At 35.2% G+C, this 14,906-nt stretch overlaps 1 protein-coding gene across 7 annotated transcripts in view; it reads left to right on the plus strand.

The window, feature by feature from the left end:
- ERC2 (ELKS/RAB6-interacting/CAST family member 2) overlaps positions 1 to 14,906 on the plus strand; it is a 406,984-nt gene that overhangs the window by 168,401 nt on the left and 223,677 nt on the right. For all 7 annotated transcript variants that reach the window (XR_015275160.1, XR_015275158.1, XR_015275161.1 and 4 more), the window contains one exon: positions 3,201 to 3,336. Coding sequence is in view for 2 of the 7 variants with exons in the window: in XM_086846817.1 (XP_086702943.1) it covers positions 3,201 to 3,336 (136 nt within the window). In the remaining 5 variants the exon portion in view is untranslated. The remainder of the gene's footprint in view (positions 1 to 3,200; positions 3,337 to 14,906) is intronic.

The raw sequence follows: 14,906 nt of genomic DNA on the forward strand, positions 1-14,906 counted from the left end.
TCCTACAGAAAAATCCATCTCTGGGCTGTAAGTGAATAAGCAGTGTCCTTGTTTGTGTCAGGAATGTGTCTGTCAGTACCCCTCTTAACATGCCTTGTGGTGATTTTAGTCTCTTTGAGTCCAACCCAGCTTTGTTTCTCAGGTTTATAGATAGGTAGTAGCAAATGCATTTGTATTCCATGAAAATGCCAGAAACAATACTTAACTTGCTTATATCAATAAAATTCTAGCTTTTGGATTTCAATGAAATTAGACCTGAATTTTGAAGCATTACCCTTATGCTGGTTTAGTCATGACTCAGTGAAGCACCTGCATAGACTCTGAATATTTCTACTGAGTCTCACTGAAGTGTTGTAATTTGGAATGGACATTCACATGGTTGGGATTTACAGGATCAGGTCTTCTGCATGACTAACTGCTGAGACCCAGAGTGCCTAGGAAGATGTTAAGATTTGTTTCATTGATTACATACATGAATTCTTTGTAAAAGTGTGGACTATTTATAAAGGAGAAAGAGATAATAATTTCAAATAATGTTGATGGTAATATTCTACCCAGTGCCTGCCTAGAACATTGGGTGATGTTTGTTTATTTAAAACAGATGTACTATATTGAATTTTAAAACACATTTTTGAGAATTTCTTATTTTATATAGATTATTTGTTTTGACTAATTTGTATTTCATAAAAAAGATCTGGTTAGTTTGGTTTGGGGTTGATATCTTTTTTTGCTTGATTCCCTAAAAACATTCTTTGCACTGTGATTTTTTTATTTGCTGAGGAGCACAGCTTCCTAGCACAATGTAGAATTTATTTGATGGACTTGCAGACAGCTGGTACCATTGCGATGCTGTTTAAAGTGATTAAAATTATTCCAGGGACATATTCCTGTAGAAAATGTTACATATTTTGCTCTTGGGAGTTTTTTGCATGTCTGCATTTTTTGGATGCTTTGTGGGGAAAAAAACCCTTTGTGAAATAAAGGCTGTACTAACATGTAATGCTTATTCTTGGCTGACGTTACCAGCTTTGTGGCCAAGGTACCCAGGTGGCTAATTAAAGCAGGGAATTTAATGAAATAGTGTGATTTTCTATAGCTATCAGAGATGAAAGTTTTGGAGGTTAGACAACATGCACTACTGTAAAATAACATCTCAATGCTATGAACGGGTATGCAGGAACTTAGTGTTTAATATTTGTCTTAAAAAGCTGAACTAAAGGAACTAAATGTCCTACAGTTAGACCTGTGAGATCAATTTGTGTGCAGCTCCAGAACTAGAAAAATCCCCAAATGTGGTTAAAGTGTAGTCATTACAGTTATATTCCATTATATACCTGTTATATACCAGCAGAAACTAAGTGGTGCTACTGTTTTGCTGTTTATCTTTCTGCTGGTCCAGGGTCTGGGTCTGAGAGTCTATGACAGAGCTTTTATTTCCTTCTCTTCAAGATTTTGCATGTCACAGGCGCCAGATGTTTTCCCTTTGCAGCTTTACTGTGTTCTGCTTTTCAGTGTGGCATTAGAGGGAAGGTAAAATGGGAAGTTGTGTGAGGTAGGGGTGATGAAAGAAGCAGCTAGCATTGGCATAAAATGGAACTTCTTACAGAGATTAAATGTAAATGAATTTATCATTTACTCAACATGGGATTGGAAACCAATTTATGTTTCAACAGCACAAAGCCATATTACACCACCAAAATTTCTGCCAAGAACATTTATATATGAAGTTGTGGAAGTAGTTTTTTTCCAATATTCATTTTGGTTTTGCTGAGTAACTCTGTGCTTACGATTATGAGACAGACTCGTGACACTGAACTGATTTTCACTTGGAGTTGCAAGCAAATAACCTATATTCAAACTAGTTGTTCATGGGATTTTTTCCCTGGGCAAGTTTATGGCACTTTTTTTTTAGTTATAATTGATTGGATTTTCTCTAATTGCTGTACTTACAAACTTTTACATGAAGTGTCTTTTAAGAATTTTTAATACCATGACACATTCATTGATTGCAAATTAATGGTTAATTTTTTGGCATAAATTAATAGTGAAAAAAAACTGGTAGGACAAAAAAAAAATCAGTGGTAGAAGTAAATATTGAATGACCCAGTTTCTTTAGCATACTGAAATTTGTGCAAGAAATGTATTCTATAACTTTTTTCACTGCTTCTGATGTAGAAGCAAAGGAGGGATTCTCAGTGATCCTTTTGGGCATTGAATAATATTCTCTTCATTTGCCACAATGGGATTAGTGAGTAGATCTCATTAGGAATTTGCACGTGACTTTTATTTTTTATAGAAAAAAGGGAGAAAATTCCTCCAAGTCAAAGAAAGTCTGGAAAATAAGAATTCAAGCAGGTAGGAAGTATTACTGCAAAGATATGCTTTCATCACCTGACAGAAAAAAATTAGTTTGCCTTCTTTCTTAAAAAGGTGTATGCTAAGTCTCAGAAATACTTCTGGTAACTTAATGAATAACGACCACAATAAAAGATAATTAAAATTGAAACAATTAATTATTTTTTATTACTGCAGTCTTAACAAAAGAAAACATGTAAGGGTGGCAAAGATTGTTTAATTTCCTTAGGAATAGCTCATAAATTTGTTTGTTGATTATCTTTTGTAGAAAGAAGTCCCATTATTAAAAATGATAGAAACGTTTTTATCATTTACAAAGCTTTTTGTAAAGGCATCCTTTATTTTTCATGGCATATTTATGACCTGACCTTCTACCCCATCACACTTTAATCCTGAACACTGTATTTGTAGTCCAGGTTTTAAAAAATATAATTTTACAACATACATTAGTCATCACCTTCACCTTCTGCTTCCTTTGAAATGAATGCTCCTTGAAGCCCCTATTAAAAATGTTTCTGAATGCAGAATGTGTAAGGATTGTTAGATAATCTCTCTTTCAACAATTTTTCTGCATAGAGCTCAGAATATGTATGAGTTTTTGTGAGGAAATCATAAAAAGGGGGAAATCTTGTAAACCCAAATAATTGTTTTACTGCTCTATACTTGAAAGCTGTTTTGATATGCCATCTTGAAAACAAGATGAAGTTTTATTGTTATAACTGATGCTTGGAAAATGTGTCTGCTGGAGAATCGTTGTCCTGTGTTATAGTCACAAAATTAATCTCTATTGCAAAAGCGGTGATTGCAGTCATTAACACTAATGGGTGTGTGTGTGCAATTCTTAGACATATGAAGGACCAAAACAAGAAGGTTGCCAATCTGAAGCACAATCAGCAATTGGAGAAGAAGAAGAATGCACAGCTGTTGGAAGAAGTTCGTAGGCGAGAAGACAACATGACCGACAACTCTCAACATTTGCAAGTAAGTTTATTTCTCAATTTTCTGAAAAGTTTTCTTAGAAAATTCACTTCTGTTCCAGTGTGTATCTTCCAGAATGTGTAATGGATCTGTTCCCACAAAGAGCTGGTGGTTCCTTCCTTTCCTACCAGAGGACACATTGCTCACCCCAGTTGTATCCATGAAATATTTACTGTTCAGGGTGAGGAAAAAAACAATAGAATTTGAAGACCTCTGCACAGTTACTACATCAGCACCTGTGTTTTCTTACAGTTGGAAAGAAAAGCTTTAAGGGTATCTCTTCTGTATTTCAGATAGACTTTGAGCCTTATTCCAGGAGAATTTCTACAGTTTGTAAGTTACTGAGTTAGGTGGTTGAAAAATGAATGTTCTTAAACTGATCTGTTTAAGTGATACATTACATACCAGGGAGCTTGTATTCAAGGCCACAAAATTGATGCTTGACTTAAAAAGTGTTCTCTGAGATCTGACTGTGAAAAACCACGAAGAGAAGTGCTGATTTCTGTTGACAACATCAATGTCTCCATGCCCAATGTTTATAGGCAATTTACAGTGCAAAATATCAATTTTGCCTTGATCTGGTTAATATAATGTGTTTCTGGAAAATTTCCAGAGGATGGAATTTGACCCTCACATGCTTCTTATGGTTGTATTTCTCATGTGTTCCTATATGCAAAATGGAAAAATTAACACCACATCTCTCTTTAAGCTTGTGTTGGTGAAACCTTATGTCAGAATCGAGTTCAGGAAATGATACATTATTTATGCATCTGTGTGGTGTTATGTTTACTTTTCAGCCTTGGTCATTACATACTGATTGCATCACCGTGCATTCCACTGCACAGGATAGAGCAATGAAAGCTTGCAAAGGATTTGGTCTGACAATACGATATATCAAAATTAAATTTAAGTGTTGAGCAGCTACTTGTAATTATAGTGGTTGAATAAAGAGAATAAGTTATTTTTCAGTATTGTTTTGGAAATCTGTTACAGTGGGGTGTTGACTAGAGAATAGAAGCCATTCTCAGGGTTCTTGATGTAACTGCTATACTTGGAGGTTTCTACTTGTGAGATGAGATTGTGTCTAGTAAACGGAGGTAGTGTGGCTGAATGGCTTGAATTTAGAAAGAAAATACCTGTCTGGTGTATAGTTCTTCTGTTCCATTCACTTCCTGTAAAACACTAAGAACAGTTTATGAAAATGAATTAACCAAGAACAGTAATTTCTTGTAACTATGCCTTAAAATGTCAATATTTTTAAATTATCTCCTTCAACATTACTTTCAGTAATATATATATTAGGTAATATATTCCCAGTAGCTGCAAGAACAGCAGGAGGAAGGGAGCCTGAGTTGTCTGTGCTGCTGGATTGCTGGTAGAAATAATCCTGCTTTCTCTGCCATAAAGGCAATCAGCTGCCCTTATCAGTTTGCTGATACAAATGCTTGTTGTATTTTCTCTGTCAAAGATTTCCACATCTCCTTGACTTATTCCTTCTCAAGCATTTCTTAATGCTGAAGAGTGCATGGAAGCTTGAGGTTTCCCTGGGATTGCAAGATTTTGCAAGGTTTTATTGCTCTACGAAAACACTGTAGTGAATCTTGCAAATAAAGTAAATGTTTTGACATTAAATTGCCATGTCACAGTGCAGGTGACAACTATGATGTACATTTATTCTGCTGTTAGGAAAGTATTTTTATTTAAATCTTTTCACTTTCATTACAGTTTTATTTATTTCATTACAGTTTATTTGTTTTATATGTGCAAGGTAATTGCAAATGCTAGGTGAGAGCATTGAGTCTTGTTATATAAATCTGGTAAGCAGGTGATTGACTTGTTGAAAAGCCAAACAAATTCTAAAGCTCCAGTCAATTAGTCTTGGTATAGAAAGGAATTATTTTTCATAATTTTTTAGGAAAACCTTACCTCCTTCATGGAGATTTATAAAACATAAAAGCAGTGATCTAAGGATTTAAATGAAGCAGCATTTTTGGGGAGACAAATGATGTGACATACGTGATAAACTTTGAAAAAAAATTCTAGGAGTACTATGCATCTGCTAATTAACAACAATATTAGCTGGTGTTTCAATAAATTTTTAATGAACATCTTAGTAAACCACAGGGACCTGACTACCTTTTCTTACTGTTCATAACTTCTACTGCTTTTAGTGGAAACACCCAGCATTTATATGCATTTATAACACACAGTGCGAGTGTCTACAGTGTAGTTGTTACATTTGTGAATGATGTATTGAGCTGTTAGGGGAAAAGTGTATCCTAAAATTCTCTGGCCTGATGTCATGACTGTATTTGTTGGCTAGCTGTGATAAGCTGGCTGTTGGCTGGCTATGATAAGCTCAGCTGAGAATTGAAGAGTAGTCAGACTGGTCAAATTCCATTTACTCCAGCCAAGTCTCGGTCCCTTTTGTAGAAGTAGTGGAAAAGATGAAATAAGAAAGTGAATACTGTCCATGGACCACTCAGGGGCTGCTCAGGGCAAGCCAAGGCAATCAAGTGCCACCCTTTCTCTACAGCTCATGCAGGGGCAGAAGCTCTGCCCATTCAGCTGTTCATCTGATTTGTGTGGCTGTGAAGAGGTTCAGAAGTCTGTAGTTTCTTGGAAGCTTCCATAGTTTGTGATAGTACCTGAGGATTGTAGCACCATGTATTTTGGTGACACTTTTCACAGTCTTTTCAGGTAAAAGCCTCTGAAAGCTGGTTCATGTCCCAGTGTCAGAGCTTGCAGGGCAAGTTTGAGTCTCTGGTGGCCCCATCTCACAGCACTCCAGGGCCACTGATGTGATGGAGAGTACTCTAGGATGCCTGGGGAGGAAATTCACTTTGGTCTCCCTCAGCTATCATCTGTAATTGTGAGTGATGCTTCAGGTGTGGTTTTGGGGGCTTCTTTGGATCACTGTAAAATTGGAAACATCAGGGAGCCAGATTAATTCTTGGGAATGAAGAATAGTTGTGAGGTTTTCTGTTTTTTTCCTAACACAAATCAAGGGCAGATCTGTGCAAATCTTGCCAGGCATGATGGTCATATATTACACAAAGCATCACAGCAGGAGAGCTGGACCTTGAACACTTTATCATGAATTTTTTTTGAGAATGGTGTATCTAACATGACTTCATTTTTCTGTCTTTTTTTGGTCTGTCTTAAAAGTGATAAGCCTTTTTGAGAAACACTGAGCTAAGAACTATACAGATATCATGTCATAGATTTGTGCATAATTTTTCAAGTCTCTTTACAGGATCTTGAAACATTATATATGTGAGACTTGTTTATTCCCTGAGATTATTTTTTCTTGATTCTTGTATGGAATGTTTCTTCCAGTAACACTAGTACCTCAGTAGAAGTGGGAAAGGAAATATTTGCTTAATGTTGAGAACTTGAATGCATTTGGTTTCGATTCTGATTTTCAAATCTGCTGTAACAACAACAACAAAGTATTCTTGTTTCTCTAGAGTAAGCAGTAAGAGGGTGCACGAATAATATTCCCATGTGTCTTATGACATAGCCTCAAAGGGAATTGAATACACACTTTTGTCTGAGTATGCTTTTCATAGAAGTAATGTATCAAGTGATCTAAGTCTAGAAACACTGTTCTGTGGAAATTCTACGCAAACTGTCCAATGCATATGCGTCACAAAGAAAAGTGCAGGGATGAACCTGAAAAAAAGGTAATAGGTTTAATACCCTATTCTGCCCTGATCAGCAGCTTCTGGGTGTTTCCCCCCTTTCTTCCAGTTCATCTGCTGGCAAAGTTTTTGACTCTCCTTATGTTTTAAATGTTTGAGGTAATTTGTCACAATTCTCTTTGAGGTAGCTTGCGTTTTCTTTGGCTGGAAATCCACATGCGGAAAAGAGATATTTCACTAACAAAATTGTTTTTGAATGAGACAATGTGTAGTGCTCATTGATTTCAAATATCATATACAGGCAGCTTGATCAATGGTTTGTGCCTGCAGTACTGTGGAACAGATTGTGTACACATGTACGTTTTCCAGGTGTAAATACCTCACTTTTTAAACACAGTTCAGCTTGTCAGTCGTGCTTTTTCATGGGATGTAGTGAGGCAAGGCAAGTGTTCCAGTTTTCCAATAGCTCTATACTGGCTGGAAATTTAGTCTTAGGTAATGAATAAAACATGATCAGGAGGAAGTCCTGTCAAAAGAGATAAAAAAAACTCTCTAGTTACTATTAATGCTTTCTGATTCTTGTCATGTGAATATCTGATGTCTTAATCACTGAAAATAGCTCCCAAGAGGTTTCACAGCTAGTCAGCATGAATCCTTCACCCTGGATTTGTTTCTTTATTTGTCACTGTGTGCTTTGCCATATAATTTTCAACTTCATAATAGCTCAAAAAATACCAAATGTACCCAAGACATTGCACATTGCTGTATGTTATTTGTGTTTTATAAAATAGCATGGCCTAAACAAGGGGTATATCTGACATTACTATGAATTTGCTATGACTTCTCTTAATGCAGTGTATTTCCTACTGCATTGTCTCCAAAGCTTTGATACTATAATATAAATAAAAAGGGGAAGCTAGGGAGTGAGATGAAGTCTTGCAAACAAAAATGAACAGAGCAGTGTAATCAGTTCAGAGACAGAGGAAGCAGTCCTGACTGCTATGTGGACAGTCATTAGTGTATGGAGCTGACACAAGGCAGGAAAGAATTCACTGCATAAACACACAGCTTTGTATTAGTCGTGCTGAAATTCATATGCAGTGACAGAATGCAACCTTTTAAGAGGTTAATATCATGATCTATTGTATTAAAAGTAAATTCTGATTTAAGCATCTGTCCTAAGGTGGACCAATACTTTTCTGGACAGCTTTAATAATTCTCAGTGTTTAATAATTCTCAGGGTTCTGTATGTTTCTGTTTTTAAAAGGTTGGTAATTATTGTGGGGGGAGAACAGAGATAAGATAGGGATTTTACCTATTTACACCACTCCTGTGATTTTCACAATGTGCATGAGTGAATTGTAAGTTGTGGTCTAGCTCTGACATGCAGAATTTCAGAATTGCTCATTCTGTTGTGGGCAGAGGATAAAGGGAACAAGGTGACCTCTCTCTATTTTCCTTTCTTAATAATATGAGCAACCAAAACACACAGATGAGATATATTGTAGACAGACTTTTGAAATATGTTCAGAGGCAACAAGAGGAATAAGATATGGTCTGAAATGGTTTTGAAGACTTTTCTTCTCCCCTTTCTGCTTCCTTCTTCTTCCTTTCTGCTCTCAGATATGAATATTTTGAAACAAAAGCTGGTTGTTTTTTTTTTTTTGTAAGTCTGCATAAGAGTCAGCTACACCAAGTCCTTCAGTCCTTGTATAAGTTGTTGGAGCCAGTTCAATGACAAATTCAGAAGGTGAGGAAAGTAACAGTGAGAATTAAATTCTCCCTTAAAAGTACCCATGGTCTTGTTTGAGGAAAATGCAGAATAGAAATTAATTTCTATTATGGTTGTAATGAGTTAAAAACTTCCTTTTACCAAAACTTTTCTATGATTAAAGCAGAAGTGTAATGATGCATCTGACATTTAAGATTCAGGACTGTGATTGTCTTGTGTTACAGATGTTGTCTTTAACATTGCAGCCCATACAGAAATAATTTTAGCAACATTTTTGTTTACAAAGTTTTGCCCTAGATTTCTTGGTTTCTACTTTTTTTTCTGAATAGATGTATTCTTTCAAGGTGTTGCAAATACTTTTTAACAAGTGAGTTGATTTCAAGTGCAAGTAAGTAATTTTTGTGATATGTTTGGCTGAGTTCCCTCTATATAGTCTAGAAGAACTAGTCAACAAGAAATGTGAAAGTCAATATTTTATGCGAGTTTTCTCTAACATATCTACGTAATTATCTTCATTTTAATGCCTTAAAACTAGCATATGGTATTGTATGCTTTTATTGTATGTATGTTTCAAACTACAGTTTCTTTGGGGACTGTAACATTTGGTATTTAAACTGAAGTTTTTTCATTTTGTAAGAAAATGAGTGTTCATGTACATATCAGTTAGTTTCACCCTTATGAAGCAAGAGTTATGTACTAGAAAATGGAGAGAACTTAGCAAAGTGCACAATTGTGAGCAGTAGTAATGTGGTCATAGCTACTTCCTTTGGCATTTTTCTGCTTCTCGAATTGTAGGTGGATTTTACCAAGACGAATAACTGCAAGTTCAAAAATAATCAGCCTTCAGCAAAATGTATAGCATATTCTAAGCTTCACACAATTCAGGGAACTTTTTTTTTTCCTCTTGTAAATATCTAGGAAAAAGTTGGGAATTGCATTTTCTTGAAGTGGTTATTTTCCTGGAGCTGAACATAAATTTTTAATAGACATTTAACAAAAGTATTTTCTGGATTCATTGATAATGAATCTATAAAAACCCCAGAACTCTGAGTGGAGATGAGGCAATAGGGAAAAAAAAAAAGAGTAAACCTGTGATGCTGTATGCAATATATTAAAAAATTACCAGATTAGAAATGCATAGTTACAAATCTGAGGATAATCTACTCAAACCCAATAAAGACTTTTGAAGACACAGCTAGTGTACTTATCTTCAGACTTCCAACATAATATAAATATAAATTCAGATTGTAAACATGGATGGATAGTTAGGAATTTTCCTTCCTTGGCCTGTGGAAATTCCTTATGCTGTGGATAAATTCCATATGTGTTGCTGAAACGTGTGTTGAACTTCAGCCAGTAGTTTAAGATTATGTTGAAGAAAATATTTCTAAAAGGTTTCAGATGAAGAAAGGTATTTGAGAATCTACAGAGGGCAGGAAGGTTGATTGGTAAGTCTGAAGATCAATACCAGAAGTGGTTTTTTTGGGGGGATTTACTTTGACATTTGTTTTCATTGTGTAGTGTAATCCCCAGAAGCCAAAACCACTGCTGTTATAAAATGTCCCTGTAGACAATATGTGAAAATCTCACTTGCAGATCAATTTCTACTAGAATCAGAACCTCTTAACTTTTTTTTCCCTTTGTCATAATGGGTGAGTTTTCAGAAGTGGTGGGTTGACAGAAGTTCTGCAGTGTTCTGTGCTGTGTTGATCTAACCACATATAATATGAAAAAAAAAAATATTATTGTGGGCAAATTATTATCAGCAAAACTGTTCTATGCAGTTGTCATATCCTTTCTTTTGACTAGTGTATTCCATTATACGAGTAAGTATAAAATATAATTTTTATTCTTAGAAATATCACAATGACTCTTGGGGTTTTATGTAGGCACAGAGTATAGCAGAATATTATGTATAATTTTTAATACACTTTTTGCATTATTACAGAGACTTGTAGGGCATCCCATATCAGACAGTCTGAATACTGACATTCTCATCTTTCTCAGTTTCTACAATTAAGTCAGAAACTTCATGTTTTTCAGTATTTTCTATGTAATGTTAATTCCCTGGCTTTAGTTACCCAGGAATAAAACCTGGACTTCCTGATTTGCAGTTACTTAGAAATCTATGAACTGCAACTATTGACATGTACTTTATGTTTAAATTAAATCAGTTATTTCTGCTATGTGCTTTAGTATGTTTTGTTAGTTGAAAAGGGCATATATAGCAAGACACTGGAAGGGAATGTTGTCAGAAAAACAAAACTGCAACAATAGGGAACAGAAAAAATTTAATGTGATACAACTTTCTTTTCTCCCCCTCACTATGTAATAACTCACACATGCAGGACTCCTGTAGTCTCCAGGGGGCAATTGCATTCACATGCATCAAAAGAAATAGTTCAGTTAAACCAACTCTCCCTACCCAGCAATAATTACCACAGGTTTACACTGAGATATAGTTGCAAAAGGTTAGTCAGTAGGGCATCTGCAAATCAAGTTATATGTCAACTCTACATCAATAACCTCATTATATTAGATGTTAGTATTTCAGCACATGACTGTCCAATATAGTATTCCACATATAGCTCATTTTTAGCTTCTACATTGAGTTATAGCTCATCTAATATGCTACTAAATTATGTATTTAAACACTCTATATTACATAAATTATAATCAACGACAAAACCAATGATTTAGATTGAAATTCTACAAAGTGAAATTGCAATAAAATGTCTAACCCTATTTGTGTGACTGCCTTCAATATAAGATGAATATAGGATGTTTAACCCCGTAATATAAAAGAAGTATAATGGCAATTAGTATTAGCATAGATTTTCCAATTTAGGCTTAAAAATGTTACCTGTAGTTTTTTAATTTTCAGTTATTGCAAGTGAAAGCTGTTTTTCTATATATAAAGAAGCAAAAAAAGTAAATATGTTCTGAAAGTACTCCAATTACCTAAATTCTGTGCAAACTCACCCCATATACTTCCTTTTATTTGTAGCATATCCATAAGCTATAACATTTTTGCTGAAAGCTTGATAGGCTGGAAGAAAATATGAAAAGGTTTTCAAAAACCTTCTTGTGGTCTGCATCAAGCTCAGATTTCTACCTGGTTCCATAATTTGGTTTTGTATTTACCTGGTTAGTAACCAGTGAGAGCTGCTGCTGCTGTTTGCCACTCTCTATAGATCATTTTGGAGTCTGTTACTAATACATCTGGTCAGCAACAAAAGTTCTGCTTGAGTAAGTCTGAGTAAAACTATTTTGGTTGGTTGTTAATAAGCCAGATTTATACTTATCTCTCATTATGAGTGTTCTGTAATAACCTTATACATTATTACTTACAGACTCCCTTGTGTGCAGACCAGAAAGAGAAGAAAGTCAAAGCACCTAGACATATAGTCTTGTTGTACCTTGGAAATTGTTATTATTTATTATAATTCCATCTTTGCTCTGAGAAGCTTTTGTGTGAGAGATGAAAAATCTGTCTTTCAGTAGAAAAATTCAGGGCCAAATTTCATTGTAAGATAAAAAAAAAAAGAAAAAGTGTTAAATTAGACTTGCAAGTAATATATTGAATGAAACTGAGGCATAAGAAACAAAGGTTGTGTGCAAGGTATCCCAGATGGTTGATGGAACCATTAAGGAACACAGAATTTGTCTATCCAATATTCCCTTTACTTGTCTGAACTGTTGATTCACAATATTTTACTCATGATACTAAAAATGTTGCTAATTAATTGTTATTGATTGCAGTACCTAGTGCAGGGGAAGTTGATACAGTATTTGGTCCAGTGAGTGATCAAAAGTTTGTGTTTAGGACATGAAAGACAGGGGACTTTAGTAGTCTCTTGTTTCTCAGAGGATGGGGAATAGTAGCTGCACATGAAGAAATAGAAGAGTGCTGATATTTGCACTTTAGAGATAGTTGTTCTTTTAAGCAGAATTGGCAAGATAACCAGATAATTCAACACTACTGGGGTGCAGTATATTAAATTTTATAGAAGGCTCTTTTGAATTACAGCAGAGGTCCTTAACATGCATTTCTTTGATCCATTACTTCTGTTTATATTTTTCCATTTCTCCTTTTCCACGGGAAAGTCTATTTAGTTTCTGCATCTGATGAAGGCTCCTGTACAAACACTTTGGAGAAAGCTTGACAGTTTGGGATATTGTTGAATCCAATGTTTTCACTAAATAAATGTATTAATACAATTGGGACTTTTTTTCCTATGACACCTTTAATAATTGTAACTAGGGAAAAATGAACTTATTTTAAAATATTTGTCCAATGTAGATGAACTATAAAAATGGTAACTTTGAATCTGAAAAATCACAACTATGCACAAAATACAGATTGTTTTTATATTGCTTTTTAAAAATACATTTTGAGTTATCCTTTGTATTTCTACGATATTTTAGTGACATGAATTAGAAATGCTTTTTCAAATGCATTTGTTCTTTAATGGAATAAAGTTTTATTGAGCAATGCTATTTGGCATCAGATAGTTACGTTTCTTTTCACAGTTGCATATTGGCGTAATGAAAGAAGCAATTTACACCTCCTCTTTAGCTGTCACATACCTTTGTCATATTGAGAACTACCATAGTTTAGCCATCTAGAAGTTATGACAGAGATAAAAGCCAGGTGTCTGTGATCCCCTCCTCCTCTTTGTTTTTTTAAACTTCAAAAGGACATTATAACAATGTGAACAGTGTGTCACATGAGTGCTATAGGTCTCTTCATTTTGAAGAAAGAATTTTGTGCTTTCCTGCATATGGGGTGAATTCCTGGCTCTACTAAAGTTAATGTGATTTTTGCCACTGCCTTGTCAGACAAAGATTTTTCACATGAAGAAAAAATAATTAAAAAAACCCTGTACAGACAAAAAATAAACTTAAAATGTCACTGAGAAAGCAGATCTCAAGTAAAAATGGAAACAGTCCATTGTCATTCATCATTTACATCTGATCTGTTGATGGGAATTGTAATTTGTGAGAAAGTCCTTTTGCAGTCAGCTGTAAGGCTTGTCAAAATTGGCTTTTCTGTCTGGGTGTTCTTTTATAAGAACATTTGGCTGCCAAGTTCTAGCAAATATAATTATTCCTCTTAATACAGACATTAGAAAAGATTGCTCAGAGGTTGCTGTCTGGCTCTTGTGCTTTCATCATAGGCTTTCATCCTTTATATGTGATGGCTTTGCTAACCTTTTTCTTATGAAACTGATAAATTCTAAAATAATTAATGTTATAAGCAGGATAACTAGTAGCTTGAACTCCTCTTTTGTCTCTCTTTTCTCAGTGTGAAGTAAGTGCATCACAAGAATACTAGAAAGCTATCATATAAAACATCCCTTAGCAGCTTCCTGCACAGAAACTTTTGCTGTGAAACCATTAACTGGATACCTGGATGAAAATATCCTAAATCCATTCTGGTGGATATGAATTACAAGCTATGCTTAGCTGGCTAACATAAACTAACTTGTATACTGCTGGTGCTCTAAGATGCTCCATTCCAATTTTCAACTGCAAATTGCATTATTTTCTTATCCAGTTGATCTCTGGTGAGCAGTGACAGGATCCATGACTGGCCTGAAGTTGTGTCAGAGCATTTAGGTTGGATATTAGATAAAGGTTTTTGGCTGGGAACTGAACAGGCTCCTGAGGGCAGTGGTCACAGCCCCAAGGCTGTCAGAGTTCAAATGTTTGGACAATGCTTTCAGGAGCACTCTGTGATTCTTTGGGATTGTCCTTTGCAGGACCAGGATTAGACTCAGTGATACTTATGGGCCCCTTCCAACTCAACATATTTGGAATTCTGTGATTCTGCAACTGAAATGTGTATGAAGGACCTGTTAAATTAAAACACAAATTATCCAGTGGACAGTTAAGTGAAATAATTTATCTCGCATCCTGAAAATGTTTCTTAGGAGTTAAAAGGGAAAGTTTCATTCAATTGTCCTGGATGATTCCACAAATTGTGATTTCCCTGTTCTCTGTGCTGTGGTACTTTGAAAAGCCAGGACATGATAACAGATATGTGAAGATTTTTGAAGAACATTTATTTCTGCCACTTTCCAGTGCAGAATTCTGCTGCAGTAGCACTCTTCCAGTCATGACAGGAGCAGCAGAACCAGCACGTTCTGCTGTTGATGCTGGTGGTGGTAGTGAGGAAGCTGCAGCTGGACTTT

Source organism: Cyanistes caeruleus, chromosome 11, assembly GCF_971803275.1.
Source record: "Cyanistes caeruleus chromosome 11, bCyaCae1.hap1.1, whole genome shotgun sequence".
NCBI lineage: Eukaryota > Metazoa > Chordata > Aves > Passeriformes > Paridae > Cyanistes > Cyanistes caeruleus.